At 45.2% G+C, this 21,586-nt stretch overlaps 1 protein-coding gene across 1 annotated transcript; it reads left to right on the forward strand.

Moving 5' to 3' along the window:
• The first annotated feature begins 752 nt into the window (after nucleotides 1-752).
• Nucleotides 753-18,181, forward strand: LOC117443960 (ATP-dependent RNA helicase DQX1). Its single transcript, XM_034079747.2, has 7 exons — nucleotides 753-1,165; nucleotides 1,439-1,594; nucleotides 2,762-2,953; nucleotides 5,733-5,855; nucleotides 7,937-8,127; nucleotides 15,231-15,421; nucleotides 16,989-18,181. Exons 1-7 carry the CDS (start codon nucleotides 1,135-1,137, stop codon nucleotides 17,194-17,196), a joined length of 1,092 nt encoding a protein of 363 aa, XP_033935638.2. The 5' UTR covers nucleotides 753-1,134; the 3' UTR covers nucleotides 17,197-18,181.
• The last annotated feature ends 3,405 nt before the right edge of the window (nucleotides 18,182-21,586 follow it).

The following is a 21,586-nucleotide window of genomic DNA, read 5'->3' on the forward strand; positions in this document are numbered from 1 at the left end:
AACAAAGATTTTCTCTCTTTTTGATCCATTTCTATAAAAACCTGTCTGAAAATGAGCTGATCAGATTTTGTCCACTTTATGATGTCATAACGATGTGTTGTCTTGAGTAACCATTAGCCAATCAGCAACAAGGTACCCCCCCCCCCCCCCTATCACCTGAATCTCCTCTAGAGCTCCATTGAGTTCTTTGTAACCAAATGTCTCTCAGAGGGGCGTGGGGAGGGGCTCCTTGTTTTCATCTAAAGTAACAGACAGAGAATCAGCACTTTGGAAACAGGGCTGAAACAGAGAGGATTATGGGTAATGCTGCAATGATCTGTTTGGTGTTTCAGCCAAATTAAACTAAAACTGCAGCTGGGGCACCAGTGAGCGAATCTTACGCAGGAATAATGTTCAAGAACAAGAATATCTTCCGTGTATTTATTTTGTTGTATCCCAATAATACTATATCATAATGAGCTCAATCTGGTGCCACCCTACACCTGTCCCCAATATATATAATTACACCAGGAGCCCACCTAAACCTCATAATAATACATTTACTACATTACATTGCATTCAGCTGAGGCTTTTATCCAAAGCGACTTACAATAAGTGCATTCGACCAGGAAGACACAACCTTGAAGAAAACAGAATCATAAAGTGCATCAGGTTTCATAGAGCCAAACATTTCAAGTGCTATTCAGCTGGCTTTAGAGGAGCCAGTCCTTTATTAGTATATAAGTGCTTTGTTAATAGTTCTATCGCTCGAGGTGGAGTCGAGAGAGATGAGTTTTCAGTCTGGAAGGTGTGTGAGCTATCTGCTGTCCTGATGTCAATGGGAGCTCATTCCACCATCTTGGAGCCAGGACAGCAAACCCACGTGTTTCTGCTGATGGGAACTTGGGTCCCCCTCGCAGCGAGGGTGCAGCGAGCCGTCTGGCTGATGCAGAGCGGAGTGCACGTGCTGGGGTGTACGGTTTAACCATGTCCTGGATGTAGGAAGGGCCAGATCCATTCGCAGCACGGTACGCATGTACCAGTGTCTTGAAGTGGATTCTAGCAGTTACCGGAAGCCAGTGGAGGGAGCGGAGGAGCGGAGTGGTGTGGGAGAATGTTGGAAGGTTGAAGACCAGACGAGCCGCTGCATTCTGGATGAGCTGCAGAGGTCGGATGGCACATGCAGGTAGACCAGCCAGGAGGGAGGTGCAGTAGTCTAGGCGTGAGGTGATGAGAGCCTGGACCAGAACCTGCATTTACTACATTTAATATACTACTTTAATATACAAAATAACAGTCACTTCAATATCTCTGGGAAATGTACTTTAGTGCAAGACTCTTCATAGCTGCGTAAACATGTGTCTGGTGCTGGATTTGAGTGTCTGAGTGTGTGTGGGGTGTTGCATTCTTTTGCTTTCAAAGTCCCGTCCCTAAATAGTGTCTCCTTGTGTGTCTCCAGGTCTGTGTCTCCGGCTCTACCCCCAGTCTCTGTACGAGGGGATGGAGGAGGCTCATCGTCCGGGGGTAGAGGAGGAGAACCTCAGCCACCTGGTGCTGCTGCTCAAGAGGCTGGATATCGCCGACATGGGGCAGTGCAAGTTCCTGGACAGACCAGGTATCTGTGTTTGTAGAGCAAGAATAAAAAGGAGGGTAGCGGCTAAAATCACAAAGGCACCAGTTAGCGAATGTTACGCAGGGGTGAAGGGTCAAAGTCCAGCACTCCCAGTTTACAGCGAAGTGCGTCTCTTGGAGTTGAATTATAAGACCATACTGCCATACTGCGTTACTTTACTTAAGTACATTTTTCTGGTATCAGTACTCCACTACTTACTTTTCTGACGACTTTTTACTTTCTTACATGTTGAACTCAAATACCTGTACTTTCTACTTCTCACATGTTGAACTCAAATACCTGTACTTTCTACTTCTCACATGTTGAACACAAATACCTGTACTTTCTACTTCTCACATGTTGAACACAAATACCTGTACTTTCTACTTCTTACATGTTGAACACAAATACCTGTACTTTCTACTTCTTACATGTTGAACTCAAATACCTGTACTTTCTACTTCTCTCATGTTGAACTCAAATACCTGTACTTTCTACTTCTCACATGTTGAACTCAAATACCTGTACTTTCTACTTCTTACATGTTGAACACAAATACCTGTACTTTCTACTTCTCACATGTTGAACACAAATACCTGTACTTTCTACTTCTCACATGTTGAACACAAATACCTGTACTTTCTACTTCTCACATGTTGAACACAAATACCTGTACTTTCTACTTCTTACATGTTGAACTCAAATACCTGTACTTTCTACTTCTCTCATGTTGAACTCAAATACCTGTACTTTCTACTTCTTACATGTTGAACTCAAATACCTGTACTTTCTACTTCTTACATGTTGAACCCAAATACCTGTACTTTCTACTTCTTACATGTTGAACACAAATACCTGTACTTTCTACTTCTCTCATGTTGAACTCAAATACCTGTACTTTCTACTTCTCACATGTTGAACTCAAATACCTGTACTTTCTACTTCTCTCATGTTGAACTCAAATACCTGTACTTTCTACTTCTCTCATGTTGAACCCAAATACCTGTACTTTCTACTTCTCACATGTTGAACTCAAATACCTGTACTTTCTACTTCTTTCATGATGAACTCAAATACCTGTACTTCTACTTTGTAAAGGATGTGTGTACTCTTGCCACCTCTGCTCTCCCCTCTGTATTGACCTGTCCCCCATGTGTCCCGCTCTCCCAGCCCCTGAGGCTCTGATGCAGGCTCTGGAGGATCTGGACTACCTGGCGGCGCTGGACGATGACGGTAATCTGTCTGAAGTCGGCATCATAATGTCGGAGCTTCCCTTGGAGCCGCCTCTGGCCAAAGCTCTGATCGCTGCCTGCGAGTACGACTGTGTGGACGAGCTGCTCACTATCGCTGCCATGCTCACAGGTAACTGCAGCGAGGCGACTGGTCGATAACACGATACGACACGATGATACTTTATTGGTCAGATCAAGTCTGACATTTGACTTGCATCACAGCACAATAATACAAATCCATTCACTTTAAGCGATGGGCCCCTGCTTGTATTCTCTTTCATCATTATTATCTTTGTTTATTTACGATTATTTGTTCTTTATTTTTCTTACTTTCTAAGGTAGGCCATCTTTATTACATTGGTACTCTGTTACTGGTTGTCTAATACTTGAAACCTATTCAGGATTGAAACTGGAAAAACTGAAAAACTGAAAAACTGGAAAAACTGGAAAAACTGAAAATGTGACTGACATTTATAATAATAATGCATTTTATTTATGGGCGCCTTTCAGAGCTCTCAAGGACACCTTACAGAGCATAATTAAAAACAAGCAACCAAGAAGATCACACAGTCATACAAGACTTAAAAACAAAGACTTAAAAACGACATCAGTTTAGAGGAATTAAGATATTGAATACGCCAGTTTGAAAAGGTGGGTTTTCAGGCTGGATTTGAAGGTTGCGAGTGAGTCCATATTGCGGATGTCTTGTGGGAGAGGCTCCAGAGACGGGGGGGGGGGCAGAGTGGCTGAAGGCTCTTCGTGACCCCATGGTGGTCAGGCGGGCAGAAGGTACAGTCGGATCGGAGGGCACGAGAGGGAGGGCATGTGTGAAGGAGCTCAGAGAGATATGGAGGTGCGAGAGTGTGAAGGGCCTTGGAGGTGAGGAGCAACACTTTAAAATCGATGCGGTATTTAACGGGGAGCTAATGTTGGAGAACCGGAGAGATATGATTAGTGGAAGGAGTTCTGGAGATGATACGGGCGGCTGAGTTTTGGACCAGTTGGAGCTTACACAGGGATTTGTGAGGAAGACCAGAGAGGGTGGAGTTGCAATAATCGATACGGGATGTAACGAGGGCGCGGACGAGGATGGCGGTGAGTGAGGCGGAGGCGGTTAATATTGCGGAGGTGGAAGTCGGCAGATCAGGTGATGTTGTTGATGTGAGCTTCAAATGATAAGGTGCTGTCAAGGGTGACACCCAGACTCTTAACTTGGGGGAGGGTGGGATGGTCAATCGTGAGGAAGAATTTGTTCATTTAAGTTCATTTTGATCCATTTGCAACTTTTATTAATGCATTTTTCTATTGCAGCAAGAGGTTCTTCTTGCTCAGGTGATGGCCAGTGCGCCCCGGCTTCCCAGCCCCATACCATTTTGAATAAGGAGTTATAACTATAAGACAAACCGATAGGATTTGATTGGCCACTTAACAACCCTCACGGTACGTCCACACAGCCGCTTTAGACGAATCTTCCACCGCTTCTCTGCCCATTGACTTTGAATGGGGATGACGTCACTTTGCCTCGCTTTTCGCCGCACTGCATTGTGGGGGAGCGAAGCGAAGATTACCAGGATGTCCAGGATTCAAAAGTTGAGCAATGTTCAACTTTTGAAGCTGAGCTGGAAGCGTCGGCCAATCAAACACGTTTATGCAAATCTGACAGTAGAAGCGCTAGCCAATCAAACCGCGTGTAAGCAGGGAGAGCCAGACCGCAGTTCATTTCCTCATATTCCAAACGAGAAGTTACGGGAGCAAATCACCCGGTTCTTTACGACCAGAACTATTACCGGGATACAAACCGGAGGAACCAGGCATGGAGGGAGGTGGCAGAGGCAGTGGGGGGAACTGGTAGGGTTTCGCCTGTTTGGGGAGTTTATATATATATATATATATATATATATTGCTCGCATAAAATCCCCGGGGTTTTTTGCTTTGTATGTCGGGGGCGGGACATTCATGTGATTGGTTGTTGGTCGCGTTGCTCGCAAAAAATCCCGAAGCTGTCAGACACGCCCAGCTCCAAGATGTTCAAGATTTTTGAAAAGCTGCTGTGTGGACGTACCGTTAGATGCCCGAGTGCCTGGACCCTGCTCTCTTCCATAAGTGGGTCAAAAAGGACCCGTATTAGAATAATGTGTTTTTATGCCATTTTTGGTAAAGAGAAATCACTTGTATAATATTTAGTATTATATTTTGGTTCACTCTAGAAATATTTTATATTTAATTTTTCACTATTTATAATTTTAGACTTTTTTTTTTACATTTTGAAAAAAACGTTTTGAACATTTTGATGCAAAGATCTCCGCTATTCTGAGACCCTCACAGTATTCCAGTCCCTGTTCAAAACTCATCTCTTCTCCTCTTGTCTACTCAAAGCCCCCCCCCCATCAATCCATGCCGGTTGATCAAGTCTGATAGTCCTATACCCCCCCCCCACCCAACCAACCTTCCCTTATATGGTAAAGCGACTGTGAGTCCTTGAAAAGCCAGACACAAATATAATGTATTATTATTATACTGACAGGTATCAGTTCTTGCTGTGTAAAATAATCTTCCTGAGAGGTGTCGCTTGTGATGTCGTCTGTGTGTCCTACAGTGAATGTAGTCCTGACAGCAACAGGTGATAAGAATCAAAGGTTCCTATAGGACCCCATAGAAAATGCATGCGGGTCATTTTATGGAAGCTTGGGGTAGAAATACAAAAACTACAATTTCTTAAAATGTAAATTTAAAATATGAAAGGCATGATATCCAAAACATGTTTTTTGAGGAATAGCTGGAATATGAAATGATAAAAACATGTCATCAAGATACTTAAAGAAACCCACCTCACCGGGTCAAGAGAGGCGCACTCGGGCAGCTGAGGGTTAACGGGCCTTTAACGGTGTGAATGATGTGTCTTCTCGCAGCTCCGTCCTGCTTCGTGACCGTGGAGCCCAGCAGAGAGGAGGCGGTGTCTCAGTGGAAGCCCCTGATGCACGCAGAGGGAGACCACATGACTCTCATCAACATCTACAGCACCTACCTGGAGCGTACGTAATGCTTCACGTCACCACCTGTTGTGTTTCACCCTGACCAGTCTTGTGTGTATTTAGGCCCGTCTTCCCTCGTGTTCTGGCTCAAGTTGTTCTTTCACAGGGAAGGGAATCGGGACCGAAACAAGGCAAGCTTTATTAAATTAAAGCTGGTGGAAATAAACACTAAATAAAACTGGAGGAGCGGGCAAAGTCAAACTAAAATGACGAACAAGCCAGGAACCCTTTGAGGACCCTTTTACCTCCTTCACACCAACGCAACTCCGGTTCAAGCTCCGCGCTGGAGCTTTTCAGGTTCAGAACCGGTTCTTCGGTTTCGCTCCGGCTCTTTCCACACCGCCCAGAGTCCGACTGGTGCTGCGTCATTGCGTCATCGTTTGCCGATTGTGCTCCAGCTTCCTCTGCACCTCTTCGGAAGCCCAGATTCCCAGCAGGTAGCTGGTCTCTTCAGTGGACCACTGCTGCTTGTTACGTTTCTCCATCGTTGTGTACAAACTGGATACAACGCGGGCTTGTTGTTGCTGTTGTTCAGGAGTTGATCCCGCCCCCGCCTCGACGTAAGCATGACGTATGCGGTGCTTTTGCTCTCGCCGGACACTTTGTTGGTGCTTGAAACGAACCGGATTCCGGAGCTAAGAGGCGGCTCCGCTGCGGTGTGAACAGGAAAACCCGGTGCTTTTCAAGCTCCAGCTCCGAACCGGCCCCGAAACACCGTTGGTGTGAACGAGGTAAGAGAGTGAAGAAGAGGGAAATCCAGAAATATGCAGACAAGAAACCAAAAGTAAACAAAGACGAGCAACTGAAAGACAACACGAGGGAAGACTCGCCTGAAGACACACGAGACTGATCACCAAGACAAACATGAAACGCACAACTATGACCGCATGTTTGTAACATGTTAGCATAACAGAGCGGAGCAGTGATGACGTATCTTAGTAGCCCGACCCGGAAGTAAGCGGCTGGTTCCCTCAACGGGATTTCTCCATAGGATTTGGGAATATTGTAAAAAATAAGAAATAAGAACCCGTTTGATAAAGGCACGTTTTGTTCAGCCGGATAATCTCCACACGTCTACCTACTTTTATCATAATCGTAAATCTAATGTCCAGAAGCTAAATGCTAACGTTATGCTATAAAGGAACTACAGCCGGGTTCAGCGGCACGACTTCAACGTCACGCCGACTTCAGATCCAGATTCAAACACGCAGATTCTAAACTGCACGAGTTGAAGCGTTAGTTTTAACACTTTGCAGGAGGCAGGGACTTAGAGGAGTGCTCGGCGTAATGACGTACAACGACCTCGACAACTATTCAGCCACTTGGTAACAACCATCGTGTTTCAGACACGTCAACTCTTCAGAAATCACCAGTGGGGTCACTTAATGTCGTAGAACAAAACGTGATGTGTCTCTTCAAGGCGTCTCAACCACAGACCCATCGGCTCTGAGACGAGGGAACCGGAAGTGCTAAAATGCTAACTCGCTTCCGGGTTTTAGGACTCGTCACTGCACCGCTCTATACCGGGCCGTCCCTCCCTACCGGCCATTCATGCAGACTGCGTGGGGCCTCACCGTGCGTAGCTGGCCTCACTGTGCGTAGGGGGCCTCACCGTGCGTAGGGGGCCTCACCGTGCCTCACCGTGCGTAGGGGGCCTCACCGTGCGTAGGGGGCCTCACCGTGCGTAGGGGGCCTCACCGTGCGTAGGGGGCGGTAAACAAAGACGAGGAACTGAAAGACGAGGAACCGTGCGTAGGGGGCCTCACCGTGCGTAGGGGGCCTCACCGTGCGTAGGGGGCCTCACCGTGCGTAGGGGGGCCTCACCTCGCGTAGGGGGCCCTCACCTCGCGTAGCTGGCCTCACCTCGCGTAGGGGGCCCTCACCTCGCGTAGGGGGCCCTCACCTCGCGTAGCTGGCCTCACCTCGCGTAGGGGGCCCTCACCTCGCGTAGAGGGCCCCACCTCGCGTAGGGGGGCAGGTATTTGCGTTCATGCATGCATTACTGTGGATATTTTACTAACATCTCTGATATATCTCTGTAAATTATTGATTATTGAACCGTCTGTGTGGCTTTACTGCAGATCACCAGGATGAGGCGTGGTGCACGACAAACTTTCTGAGTCACGCAGCCTTACGATTGGCTGTGGTGATCAGGGCGGAGCTTCTGGAGGTGATGCAGAGAATAGAACTTCCTGTTTCTCCGCCTGATTTCGGATGCCAGGACAACTGCACCAACATCAAGCGTGCTCTCATCTCAGGCTTCTTCCTCAAGGTAAACACCCGGTTTGTTCATGTTTAACCTGAGGCATAGGAAGATAGTCTCACCGTTTCTTTCAGTTTGTGTGTACCGACAGAGAGATCGAGATATCGTTTCCCACAATCCCAAATTCAAAAATACAAATATATATAAAAATATGTATATACCTATAAATACACAATCAACAGACACATTTATACATATCAGGGTTCGTACGGTCATTGAAAACCTGGAAAAGTCATGGAAATGTAACTAAAATTGCGTCAAATATAATTTACATTTAATCTAATCGCTGAAATAATCTGCGGTCGCGAGCTGTTATGTGCCATCATGACGCGCATGGTGTTCTTTTTTAATATATGAAGCGCGAGCTGTGTGCTCGAGTCTTCCTGCCTGTCGGCTGCACTCTGCTGCTCCGGGATGAGGGTCAGCTACATTATCTACGGTACGTTCGTTAACTGTGTGGAGTCACTGGCACAGACTGAGCCGCTGGTGAACAGCTGTTAGAACGGGCCGTTCAGGTGTTCAGAGCAGAGCGGCAGAGCGTGATGTGAACTGAAACGTTTTTCTGTCGCAATATTATTTAAGGAATCGTTGAGCTAGCTAGCATACATTGTCACTATCCGCTAACGTTAGCTTTAGCCTTAGTTTTCTAATAGTTCTTTTCATAGGCTATAAACAGAGGTGGTATAAGTATAGATCTTGTACTTAAGAAAAGTAGATGTACTCAGATCTTGTACTGTTTCAGTAAAAGTCCTGCATTCAAAAATGTTCCTCAAGTAAAAGTAGAAAAGTATTCTCATAAAAATATAGTGAAAGTAGCGACAGTAAAAGTAGTCGTTGTGCAGATTGGTCCATTTCAGAATAACATACACTGAACAAAAATATAAATGCAACACTTTTGTTTTTGCTCCCATTTTTCATGAGATGAACTCAAGAGCTAAAACATTTTGGCCTTTTTATTGTGGCCAGCCTAAGGCACACCTGTGCAATAACCATGCTGTCTGATCAGCATCTTGATATGCCACACCTGTGAGGTGGGATGGATTATCTCGGCAAAGCAGAAGTGCTCACTATCACAGATTCTTTCAGATTTGTGAACAATATTTGAGAGAAATGGTTATTTTGTGTAGAAAAATGTTTTAGATCTTTGAGTTCTGCAGGGTAGCTGGTGGAGGTGCAGCTAGTCTGAAGTACTTTGTAGACTGCAGGGTAGCTGGTGGAGGTGCAGCTAGTCTGAAGTACTTTGTAGACTGCAGGTAGCTGGTGGAGGTGCAGATAGTCTGAAGTACTTTGTAGACGCAGGGTAGCTGGTGGAGGTGCAGCTAGTCTGAAGTACTTTGTAGACTGCAGGGTAGCTGGTGGAGGTGCAGCTAGTCTGAATTACTTTGTAGACTGCAGGGTAGCTGGTGGAGGTGCAGCTAGTCTGAAGTACTTTGTAGACTGCAGGGTAGCTGGTGGAGGTGCAGCTAGTCTGAAGTACTTTGTAGACTGCAGGGTAGCTGGTGAAGGTGCAGCTAGTCTGAAGTACTTTGCAGACTGCAGGGTAGCTGGTGAAGGTGCAGCTAGTCTGAAGTACTTTGTAGACTGCAGGGTAGCTGGTGGAGGTGCAGCTAGTCTGAAGTACTTTGTAGACTGCAGGGTAGCTGGTGGAGGTGCAGCTAGTCTGAAGTACTTTGTAGACTGCAGGGTAGCTGGTGAAGGTGCAGCTAGTCTGAAGTACTTTGTAGACTGCAGGGTAGCTGGTGAAGGTGCAGCTAGTCTGAAGTACTTTGTAGACTGCAGGGTAGCTGGTGGAGGTGCAGCTAGTCTGAAGTACTTTGTAGACTGCAGGGTAGCTGGTGAAGGTGCAGCTAGTCTGAAGTACTTTGTAGACTGCAGGGTAGCTGGTGGATTTACTCCAGGTGGAACTAAAGTCTGATTCAACACTTGATTATATTTCACATCATTCATCCAGATCTGTGAAGTAACTAAAGGTATTAATACATGTAGTGGATAGAAGTACACCATGTACCTCTGAACTGTAGTGAGTAGAAGTACACCATGTACCTCTGAACTGTAGTGAGTAGAAGTACACCATGTACCTCTGAAATGTAGTGGAGTCGAAGTACACCATGTACCTCTGAACTGTAGTGAGTAGAAGTACACCATGTACCTCTGAACTGTAGTGAGTCGAAAGTACACCATGTACCTCTGAACTGTAGTGAGTAGAAGTACACCATGTACCCTCTGAAACTGTAGAGAAGTAGAAGTACACCATGTACCTCTGAACTGTAGTGGCGTCGAAGTACACCATGTACCTCTGAACTGTAGTGAGTAGAAGTACACCATGTACCTTGAACTGTAGTGGAGTCGAAGTACAACCATGTACCTCTGAACTGTAGTGGAGTCGAAGTACACCATGTACCTCTGAACTGTAGTGAGTCGAAGTACAACCATGTACCTCTGAACTGTAGTGGAGTCGAATTACCACTGTACCTCTGAACTGTTAGTGAGTAGAAGTACACCATGTACCTCGAACTGTAGTGGAGTCGAAGTACACCATGTACCTCTGAACTGAGTAGTGGAGTCGAAGTACACCATGTACCTCTGAACTGTAGTGGAGTCGAAGTACACCATGTACCTCTGAACTGTAGTGGAGTCGAAGTACACCATGTACCTCTGAAACTGTAGTGGAGTCGAAGTACACCATGTACCTCTGAACTGTAGTGAGTCGAAGTACACCATGTACCTCTGAACTGTAGTGGAGTAGAAGTACACCATGTACCTCCTGAACTGTAGTGGAGCGAAGTACACCATGTACCTCTGAACTGTAGTGGCAGTCGAAGTACACCATGTACCTCTGAACTGTAGTGAGTCGAAGTACACCATGTACCTCTGAACTGTAGTGGAGTCGAAGTTACACCATGTACCTCTGAACTGTAGTGGAGTCGAAGTACACCATGTACCTCTGAACTGTAGTGGAGTAGAAGTACACCATGTACCTCTGAACTGTAGTGAAGTAGAAGTACACCATGTACCTCTGAACTGTAGTGGAGTCGAAGTACACCATGTACCTCTGAACTGTAGTGGAGTCGAAGTACACCATGTACCTCTGAACTGTTAGTGGAGTCGAAGTACACCATGTACCTCTGAACTGTAGTGAGTAGAAGTACACCATGTACCTCTGAACTGTAGTGGAGTCGAAGTACACCATGTACCTCTGAACTGTAGTGGAGTCGAAGTTACACCATGTACCTCCTGAACTGTAGTGGAGTAGAAGTACACCATGTACCTCTGAACTGTAGTGGAGTCGAAGTACACCATGTACCTCTGAACTGTAGTGGAGTAGAGTACACCATGTACCTCTGAACTGTAGTGGAGAGAAGTACACCATGTACCTCTGAACTGTAGTGGAGTAGAAGTACACCATGTACCTCTGAACTGTAGTGAGGAGAAGTACACCATGTACCTCTGAACTGTTGGTAGTGGAGTAGAAGTACACCATGTACCTCTGAACTGTAGTGAGAGTAGGAGAGTACACCATGTACCTCTGAACTGTAGTGGAGTAGAAGTACACCATGTACCTCTGAACTGTAGTGGAGTCGAAGTACACCATGTACCTCTGAACTGTAGTGAGTAGAAGTACACCATGTACCTCTGAACTGTAGTGGAGTCGAAGTACACCATGTACCTCTGAACTGTAGTGGAGTCGAAGTACACCATGTACCTCTGAACTGTAGTGAGTAGAAGTACACCATGTACCTCTGAACTGTAGTGGAGTCGAAGTACACCACGTACCTCTGAACTGTAGTGAGTAGAAGTACACCATGTACCTCTGAACTGTAGTGGAGTAGAAGTACACCATGTACCTCTGAACTGTAGTGGAGTAGAAGTACACCATGTACCTCTGAACTGTAGTGGAGTCGAAGTACACCATGTACCTCTGAACTGTAGTGGAGTCGAAGTACACCATGTACCTCTGAACTGTAGTGGAGTCGAAGTACACCATGTACCTCTGAACTGTAGTGGAGTCGAAGTACACCATGTACCTCTGAACTGTAGTGGAGTCGAAGTACACCATGTACCTCTGAACTGTAGAGAAGTAGAAGTACACCATGTACCTCTGAACTGTAGTGGAGTCGAAGTACACCATGTACCTCTGAACTGTAGTGGAGTCGAAGTACACCATGTACCTCTGAACTGTAGAGGAGTAGAAGTACACCATGTACCTCTGAACTGTAGTGGAGTAGAAGTACACCATGTACCTCTGAACTGTAGTGGAGTCGAAGTACACCATGTACCTCTGAACTGTAGTGGAGTCGAAGTACACCATGTACCTCTGAACTGTAGTGGAGTCGAAGTACACCACGTACCTCTGAACTGTAGTGAGTAGAAGTACACCATGTACCTCTGAACTGTAGTGGAGTCGAAGTACACCATGTACCTCTGAACTGTAGTGGAGTAGAAGTACACCATGTACCTCTGAACTGTAGTGGAGTCGAAGTACACCATGTACCTCTGAACTGTAGAGGAGTAGAAGTACACCATGTACCTCTGAACTGTAGTGGAGTAGAAGTACACCATGTACCTCTGAACTGTAGTGGAGTCGAAGTACACCATGTACCTCTGAACTGTAGTGGAGTCGAAGTACACCATGTACCTCTGAACTGTAGTGGAGTAGAAGTACACCATGTACCTCTGAACTGTAGTGAGGAGAAGTACACCATGTACCTCTGAACTGTAGTGGAGTAGAAGTACACCATGTACCTCTGAACTGTAGTGGAGTAGGAGTACACCATGTACCTCTGAACTGTAGTGGAGTAGAAGTACACCATGTACCTCTGAACTGTAGTGGAGTCGAAGTACACCATGTACCTCTGAACTGTAGTGGAGTAGAAGTACACCATGTACCTCTGAACTGTAGTGGAGTCGAAGTACACCATGTACCTCTGAACTGTAGTGGAGTAGAAGTACACCATGTACCTCTGAACTGTAGTGAGGAGAAGTACACCATGTACCTCTGAACTGTAGTGGAGTCGAAGTACACCATGTACCTCTGAACTGTAGTGAGTAGAAGTACACCATGTACCTCTGAACTGTAGTGGAGTAGAAGTACACCATGTACCTCTGAACTGTAGTGAGTAGAAGTACACCATGTACCTCTGAACTGTAGTGAGGAGAAGTACACCATGTACCTCTGAACTGTAGTGAGTAGAAGTACACCATGTACCTTCAGGTTCAGGTTATTTATTTGCACCCGTAGGTAGATTCTGTTCGCAGAGAAAAAGACAAGGGTTCCATCCTGACACTAAAAAGTTTGTTGAGTGTATGAACTTAGTTACTTTACACCAGTGGCTATACAGATAGAAAGACTACGCCTTGCACAGAGGCATGACGATACATTTCCAAAATGCTCAACAGTGCTGCCAGAATTATAAACTGACTGCGACACAATTAAAATAAATGCTTTTATATATTTCTATTAGATGTGACTCTTTGGCGTTTCTGTTTTTACTAACTGCCGCTTTAGTTGTTCTGACTGCTAAAATCCTGTTATTCCTCATTTTAAAGCCGATATTCCGGGGGGTCGGGGGCTCGGATCCTTTTTCATACCTGATGACTTTGCCTCCCTGACTACAGTTGCTTCAGCGTGTAGAAGCTAGTAAGCCTACTATTTGATTTGTTTTAGAGAGGCACAACATGTTTCATATGCAGACCTTATTTCCCTGTTCCATGTTCAAATAAACCATTTTCCGTGGGAATTTTTTTTTGGTCATAGAAAATGAGGTAAAGGTCATTGAGAGGTCATGGAAAAGTCATTGGTGAAAAAGTGTATGAACCCTGACATATTCACACATTAAAAGTAAGGTTGGTAAGAATGGAGAAAGCAGCTGGAGTGCTAGAATTTGAAAGTACGCAGCCGAAAAAAATCTACCCCTTCCTTCAGACTTCCTTACGCAGCGTCCACACGGCGGCGTGCGTTGAAGCTTGCCGGTGGGCGTGTCTGAAACTCGACCAACAACCAATCGCCAAGCACGCGGTTTGATTGGCTCGAGCTTGTACTGGCATATGATTTGATTGGCTGCGCTTCCGTCGAAGCTTCAAAAGTTGAACATTGCTAAACTGGTCGTGCTTTTTACCGCGCCACGGCTTCCACAGATTATATGTTTTTATGTATTTATTGTCAAAGCATTTAATTTATTCATTGCTATCGGGATGTTAAGAGCATTCCATCGAATATAACAAGTGTATCTGAAGGGAATTACCTCCCCCACCTTTAAGTTAAAAGCACAACAATCAATATATACAAAATCACAGTCACTTCAATATCTTTGGGAATTATATATATGATGTATACCATAACGTATAACTCTCTTAACTTAGATTTAGCACCACAGATCTCCAAATTATATTATGTCCAGTACTTTGATTCATGACCGAATAATACCCTCAATACTCATGGACCAGAGGCCTGTACTACGAAGCAGGATGTTCGCTTAGCGGCTAACTTCAGGGAAAACTCGGGTTTCCGGTCCTACGAAGCTGGTTCTCTTCTTAGCGGGCTAGATCTCCATGGTAACTGATGCTGAGCGGCTAACCTGGTCCGAAGCAGGTTAGGTTGCAGGCTCAGAGCTCAACTCAGTGAAAGCACCGCCTGCTGACCAATCAGAGCTCAGCGTGCGGAGTTTAAAGCGATCAAGTCATATTACAGGAGAAAGGAAATACAGAAAAGCTGCCGTCGCAGGAAAGACGGCCGGCAAAAATCACCGACTGTGTGAACGTGAACATTAATAGAATATCACCTCCATCTTCAGAGCAGTCTGACTATTATAACATTAGCGTTAAGTTGGCGTTAGGTTGAACCAGCTTCGTAGTACAGGCCTCTGAGCAGTACCCTGCCAAGCTTCTTAGCATGCTGATATGCTAAACGAAGTAAAGACCAAGTAGACCAGGTACCCCCAGTGTTCCTCGAGGTTACATTTGTGTGGCAGTGTATTTCTTATACACCCCCACAATATGTGAATATATAAGGACTATGTGATCAAACATGCTTGACTGAAATGTCTTCATTTTTCACATCAAGCTCCCCACATCTTCTTGCTGTGTTGATGCTAATGTTGTTGTTGTCCTCTCAGGTGGCTCATGATGTGGACGGCTCAGGGAACTACCTCCTGCTGACTCACCGCCACGTGGCTCACCTGCACCCCTTCTCCTCCTACCTGAGTCTCCAGCCGCGCCCCGCCCCCCCCAGCTGGGTCCTCTACCACGAGTTCACCATCTCCTGCGACAACTGCATCCGCATCGCCTCCGAAGTGCACCCTCAGATGTGAGTCAGCACGGAGATTGATTATAATACTTTTAGAGCGCTTTTCCTGGAGCTCAAAGACGCTTTACATAAAATCAGAAAACAAAAGAAACATAAACAATAGTCCTAATCTTTGTTGATCAGAGTTTGAAAGCAAGAGTGAATAAGTGTGTTTTGAGAGTGTTGGCCTTAACATATAATTTAGCTGACGCTTTTATCCAAAGCGACTTGAAATAAGTGCAAAAACCACAAAGAATCAAACTCCGAACAACAAGGAAAGTGCAGATATATTCACTTCAATAACCAAGATCCTACCAAAGTAGCCGACAGGGTACATGCAGGAATCCTGAAGCCAAACTTAAAGGGGACCTATCATGCAGAATGCACTTTGTGATGTCTTCTCTACAACACCATGTGTCCCCGGTGTGTCGGGGAACTCGCGCAGGGTCAGGAAATAAAACCCTCTCTTTTCCTCCGTACCCAAATCTCTAAAAACGGGGAACAACGGAGCTGATCCAGGTTTGCGTCCGATATGACGTAATATTCATGACCGAAAGAACGAGATCGCGGATACAAGCGGTCGAGATGGGTTTCCTCCGCAGGGGGGCTGGCGTCTCCCTCAGGGATAAGGTGAGAAGTTCGGTCATCAGGGAGGGACTCGGAGTTGAGCCGCTCCTCCTTCGCGTCGAAAGAAGCCAGTTGAGGTGGTTCGGGCACCTAGTTAGGATGCCACCTGGGCGCCTCCCTAGGGAGGTGTTCCAGGCACGTCCAGCTGGGAGGAGACCGAGGGGTAGACCTAGGACCAGGTGGAGGGACTATATCTCTTCTGGTCTGGGAGCGCCTTGGGACCCCCCAGTCAGAGCTGGTTGATGAGGGGAAAGGGACGTTCGGGGCTCTCTGCTGGAACTGCTACCCCGAGACCCGCCCACGGAGAAGGGGAGAAGAGGGATGGATGACGTAACATCTGAAATGTGGACCCACGGGCCAATCAGAAACGCTGCTATCAGAAACAATGCCCGACTGTTCTGGACGTAATATGGTCGGTGTTTGCATTAGCATCGCTAACACTCAGAGCTAACCTGTGCTGGAGAGCATGTGTGTGAAGAAGCAGGAAGTAGAAAGGAACTCACCTTGTGGTGTAACCGGGAGAGAGAAAGCCTTTGAGCTCCAGACTGTTTCAGAGCCTTGATAATCCATGATATGGCGTTTCATCACGGCAGCATTTAGTTTAGACGGTAGCTGCCGGGTCCCGCGTGAGCTCAGACCCTCCTCTTTAAAGCTTTATCCCCAAATCAGCACTTTTGAAACAGGAAGTGGAACAGAGGGATATGAGGCATGGCTAGAATGATCTGTTCACCCATTCTGTTCTGTTCTCTTCATCGACATGTTTTTTATATTTTTGTATATATCTGAGAGCTATGCTATTGCCTAAAGATACCATGACAGGTGCCCTTTAACATGAAAGCATGATGTTGGTTTGAGAGGGAGTTAGGTCGTATACTATACCCCAAAGACGTATACTTTGGTGTACTCTGGGTTCAGTAACCTGTAAAGTAACCCTCTCTGTTCTCCCTCCCTCTCTCTTCAGGCTGGTGGAGCTCTCCCCTCAGTATTACTTGGGTAATCTGCCCCCCAGTGACGGCAGAGAGCAGCTGATGGAGCTGAGGCAGAACCTGGAGCCGCCCTCTTACGACACGGGGGTGACTGCGGAGGATTACAACAGGATGCTCAGAGAAGTAGAAACTGAAAGTGAACCTCACACGGAGTCCAACACTGACCTCTGTGTGGTCCAATGAGAGGGAAGAGGAGGCGGGGCTTCTCAGGAGAACACGCTCTTCGTCACGCAGCTGTCACTTTATCTCAGATATCTTTTTATGAATTATCCCGAAATCTCATGTATGGTTTGAACCAGGGGTGTGAAACTCATTTTAGAATATAATATACAATGGGTGTAATTGTACGTGCCGCTTTACAGAAGCCCATAAACTACATGTCCCACAATGCATCTCAGTTCGCTTATTACACGGCCACATTCTCGACAAAGTAACGATATGACTCCCAGTGTTAATTTAAATGCTTTTATAGATTTAGAAAATGTTTTTATGGATTTAAAAAATAGTACTTGTTTAAATTGACGTGCATCCGTTAAGAAAAATAGTCCGTTGTTACCGTAGCAACGGCAGGAACGGCTTCGATCGCGTTTTTGAGGAGCTTTTTGATTACAGATTTGAAAACATCGCTGCTTGCTTTAAAAGTAGCACAATTCATTTTGTCAAGCCTTGGGAAGTATCTCGGTGTCCCTGCCCTGATGCCCTGATGCCCTGATGCCCTGCTGCCCTGATGAAGGAACTGCACGCTGAATCAGGGTTTCCGCTAGGATTTTCTCTCGCCGGTTAAATGTCCGAACAGAATAAATTTTACCGGACAAATTTGAAACTTACCGCCGCGTTGTTTCAATAATGATAATAGGAATTGTGTGGCAGAGTTTCCGTTAGCAGGTAATCACCGGACTGGGACCGGATATGCTGATGCTTAAAACTCATTTTTATATCGCTTCAGTTTATAATCGATACAGATCAAAAAGTTCAGATTAATTTTTCAATAAATGATTCCAAACAACATAATTATTACATTCAAAGAAACTACTTGTAGCAGATGAAGTACTTTATTCATTGTTTAAATTAACCTTGAATAATAACACGGGAGAAACGGATCCTCTCTTTTCCTCTCTCTCTCTCTCTCCCTCTCTCTCTTCCTCTCTCTCTCCCTCCCTCTCTCTCTCTCTCCTCTCTCCCTCTCTCCCTCTCTCTCTTCATCTCTCTCTCTCTCTCTCCCCTCTCTCTCTCTCTCCTCTCTCTCTCTCTCTCTCCCTCTCTCTCCCTCTCTCTCTTCACCCTCTCTCTCTCCTCTCTCTACTCTCTGTCTCTCTGTCTCCATCTCTCTCTCTATCTCTCTCTCTCTCTCCTCTCTCTCTCTCCCTCTTCTCTCTCTCTCTCTCTATCTCTCCATCTCTCTTTCCATCTCTCTCTCTCTCCATCTCTCTCTCTCTCCCTCCCTCCTATCCTGACAGCCCGTCAGTTTCTCATGCAGCGCGCTAAACAGTGGGCGGGACTTCAGGTCAGACTCAGCAGCTGATCTGATCTCTCTCTCGCGTCCGGTTTCACTTCCCTCGCATTTATGTCCACATCGCTCAGATCCAGCTCTCCTGATCGGCCTTCATAGAGAGCACCGATCAAACTATAAGAGTGAATATCGGCCGATAATGACCGGCGGCCGATCGATCGGAGCATCGGACATTTTGACCGGCAGGTTTTGAATTTACCGGCTAACGGAAGCCCTGCACTGAATATGTGTCGCCGTTTGATGTCTATGTCTGGACCGCTGTCTATGTCTGCCCGTCACTTCTCCGCTGGTTTCTTGTCCCAGTTTGAGAAAACTGTCCAGTTCAATCGACCGGACTTCTTTCTGCAGATGTAAGCGTCCTTAACAACGGTCAATAAGTCCTTGACAGCGTGTTCTGAATTCAGAATCGAGTATTCAACTAAGGCATGTAATAATTAATATTATTTATTTATATACCGTACTTTTCGGACTACAAAGCGCACCGTCATATACGCCGCAGCAGCTAAATTGTCCCTCTGTCTTGCTCTCGTTCTGTCTCTCAGTTCCACTTTTACTTTGGCGCGCGACCTGTCTCGCTCTTTTCCGGCCTCCAGCTTTTCCTGCTGGAGCCCGCCGCTTAGAGGTGGCGGGCGCGGACCGGTCCTAGAGCCCATAGAGTTAAAGGTGGTTCATTTTACCTGTAAAATCCATAGATCTAGGAGGTCCCCTAGTGGCCGTTAGCTGTACAAAGAAAATGGGGGAAAAAGTCGCGGTTAATAGTCCGAAAAGTACGGTAGTCTTAAAGTTACAACCGGCCCTTTGAGTGGATGTGGCCCACGATGAAGTGGAGTTCCCCCCCTGGTTTAAACGCTTTGAGATTTCTGATGGACTCCTGCTGGAAAACACTCATGTAATGTACAGCAATGACTTGTTAAATTATCTTTTATGCAGTGGCTTCGGAAGATATGTTTCTCCTTGTTGTGATATATATATTGAATTAATTTAAAATTGTATTTAGAATATGTTTTTATTTAATAAGGGATATCTGTCTTTCTGTAATTCTAAAGGAAATTATAATAAGTAAAACGTTGTTATCATGATGGCACAGTGGATTAAAAAGAGAGATTTGAACTAAAAGCTAAATGCACTGCTTCAGTAAATAAGACTGTTTTTGACCTTTGACCCCTATGCACGCAGATGCCCATGAACTGTGACCTATGATGAGAAACTGTTCTATTTTACACGTTTTGATACCGTTTGTATAACGTATGGGTTTCTCCTTTAGATTCTGCCTCTTTCTGTCAATAAAGTGGATTCTTATCGTCCTATATAATAGGATATATCTGTCAATACTTCCAATAAAAGTGGTTTTTCATGTTTGAAATATTCTTCTTCCTTCAGTAGCTTCACCTCGTCTCCTCTATCACTGTATGTACAGGTAATCATTAAATCAATCTTTAATTTCCTGGTATTTCAATATAAGGGACGGAGTGGCGCAGTGGGCTGTGCGCTGATCGTCAGATGGCGCTGGGGAACTCCAGTTCGAAACCCGCCCCCGCCGCGTCAGGCCGTTGTGTCCTTGGGCAAGACACTTCACCCGGATTAGCTCCTGTCCACAGTACATGACCGCTACACGTATGATATGTGTACTTGTAAAGCGCCTTGATGACTTCGAGGTGTGAAGATGGGCGGAGTGGCGCAGTGGGCTGTGCGTTGATCATCAGATCAAGGGGGCGTTGGGGAACACCAGTTCGAAACCCGCCGCCGCTGCGTCTGAAAAGCACGGGGTCCTTACGGTCATTACAAACCTGGAAAAGTCATGGAAATGTAACTAAAGTAATTTATATTTGATCTAATCGCCGAAATAGTAATACTATAATGATAATAAATACTGTATCGTATAGTGATGAAACGTAAAATGGCATTTAACTGTCGAGGTATTTTGCTGGTGAGAGATTTGAGTTAGCCAGTAAGGCAAGGCAAGGCAAGTTTATTTATAGCACTTTTCAACGCAAGGCAATTCAAAGTGCTTTACAAAAAAAAAATGAAAGGCATTAAAAAAGAAAAGCTAATAAAATAAACATTAAGGAAAAATGAAAGGCATTAAAAAAGAAAAGCTAATAAAATAAACATTAAGGAAAAATACATGGATAAAAGTTACAGTGCAGTTTAAGATATAAATAGTTTCCTACTATAAGTAGTAGTAAGTCTACTATTTGATTTGTTTTAGGCACAACATGTTTCAGACCTTATTTTCCTGTTCCATGTTCAAATAAACTATTTTCAGTGGTACCGCTGAGAAACAGTAATTGTTTAGGTCGTGGAAAATCATTGGTGAGAAAGTGAATGAACCCTGAAAGCCGTGTGTCCTTGGGCAAGACACTTCACCTGAATTTGCTCCTGTGGGTATTGTCCACATGACCGTTACAGGTATGATATGTGTGTAATGTGTATTTGTAAAGCGCTTTGAGCATCTGGAAAAGCGCTATAATGGAAGGAATTATTATTATTATTATTATTATTATAACAAGCTATTTTAGAATATCAGAGTCCTGTTGAGTACCCCAACGTTTTATGCATCCAGCACATAGAAACTGCCGGATGCCGGAGTCCATTTCTGATATTTTCAGGATAAATTTTTTTTCCGTTTTAACCAGAAAATGCCAATATCTCTCTCTGGGCTGATTAGGATTCATTTTGGAAGATTTAGGGGACATTTGGATTGGATTGGACAGATTGCTTATTTATGTGTAAAAACATCAGCCACAGATAATTATGTTCCTCTTGTGCTCTCTTTATCCAATGGATGCAAGGTCGTCAAAATCAGCCCACAGAGAACAGATATGTCCGCTTTCTGGTTAAAACTGACATTTTTCATCCTGGAAATGTCAGAAATGGACTCCTCAATAACCCGAAACCACGCCAATATTGTTGTTAACTATTGTATACAGGCGATAATGCCATCAATGCTAATTAACACTAATGCTAACTCTGAAAATTACCCAACATCTGCAAGTTACTATGCGCTGGGGACGCTATTATACATTTCTATAAAACGTTGTATTCAACATTTCCAGGTTCACT

Source organism: Pseudochaenichthys georgianus, unplaced genomic scaffold (genome assembly GCF_902827115.2).
Source record: "Pseudochaenichthys georgianus unplaced genomic scaffold, fPseGeo1.2 scaffold_710_arrow_ctg1, whole genome shotgun sequence".
Classification (NCBI taxonomy): Eukaryota; Metazoa; Chordata; class Actinopteri; order Perciformes; family Channichthyidae; genus Pseudochaenichthys; species Pseudochaenichthys georgianus.

Excerpts from the sequence above, each read along its gene's own strand:
- LOC117443960 (XM_034079747.2), top strand. The coding sequence starts at position 1,135 with ATGAGCTGCAGAGGTCGGATGGCACATGCAG. Across the intron at positions 1,166-1,438 it reads AGGTCGGATGGCACATGCAG|GTCTGTGTCTCCGGCTCTAC; the intron begins GTAGACCAGCCA and ends GTGTGTCTCCAG. Across the intron at positions 2,954-5,732 it reads TATCGCTGCCATGCTCACAG|CTCCGTCCTGCTTCGTGACC; the intron begins GTAACTGCAGCG and ends GTCTTCTCGCAG.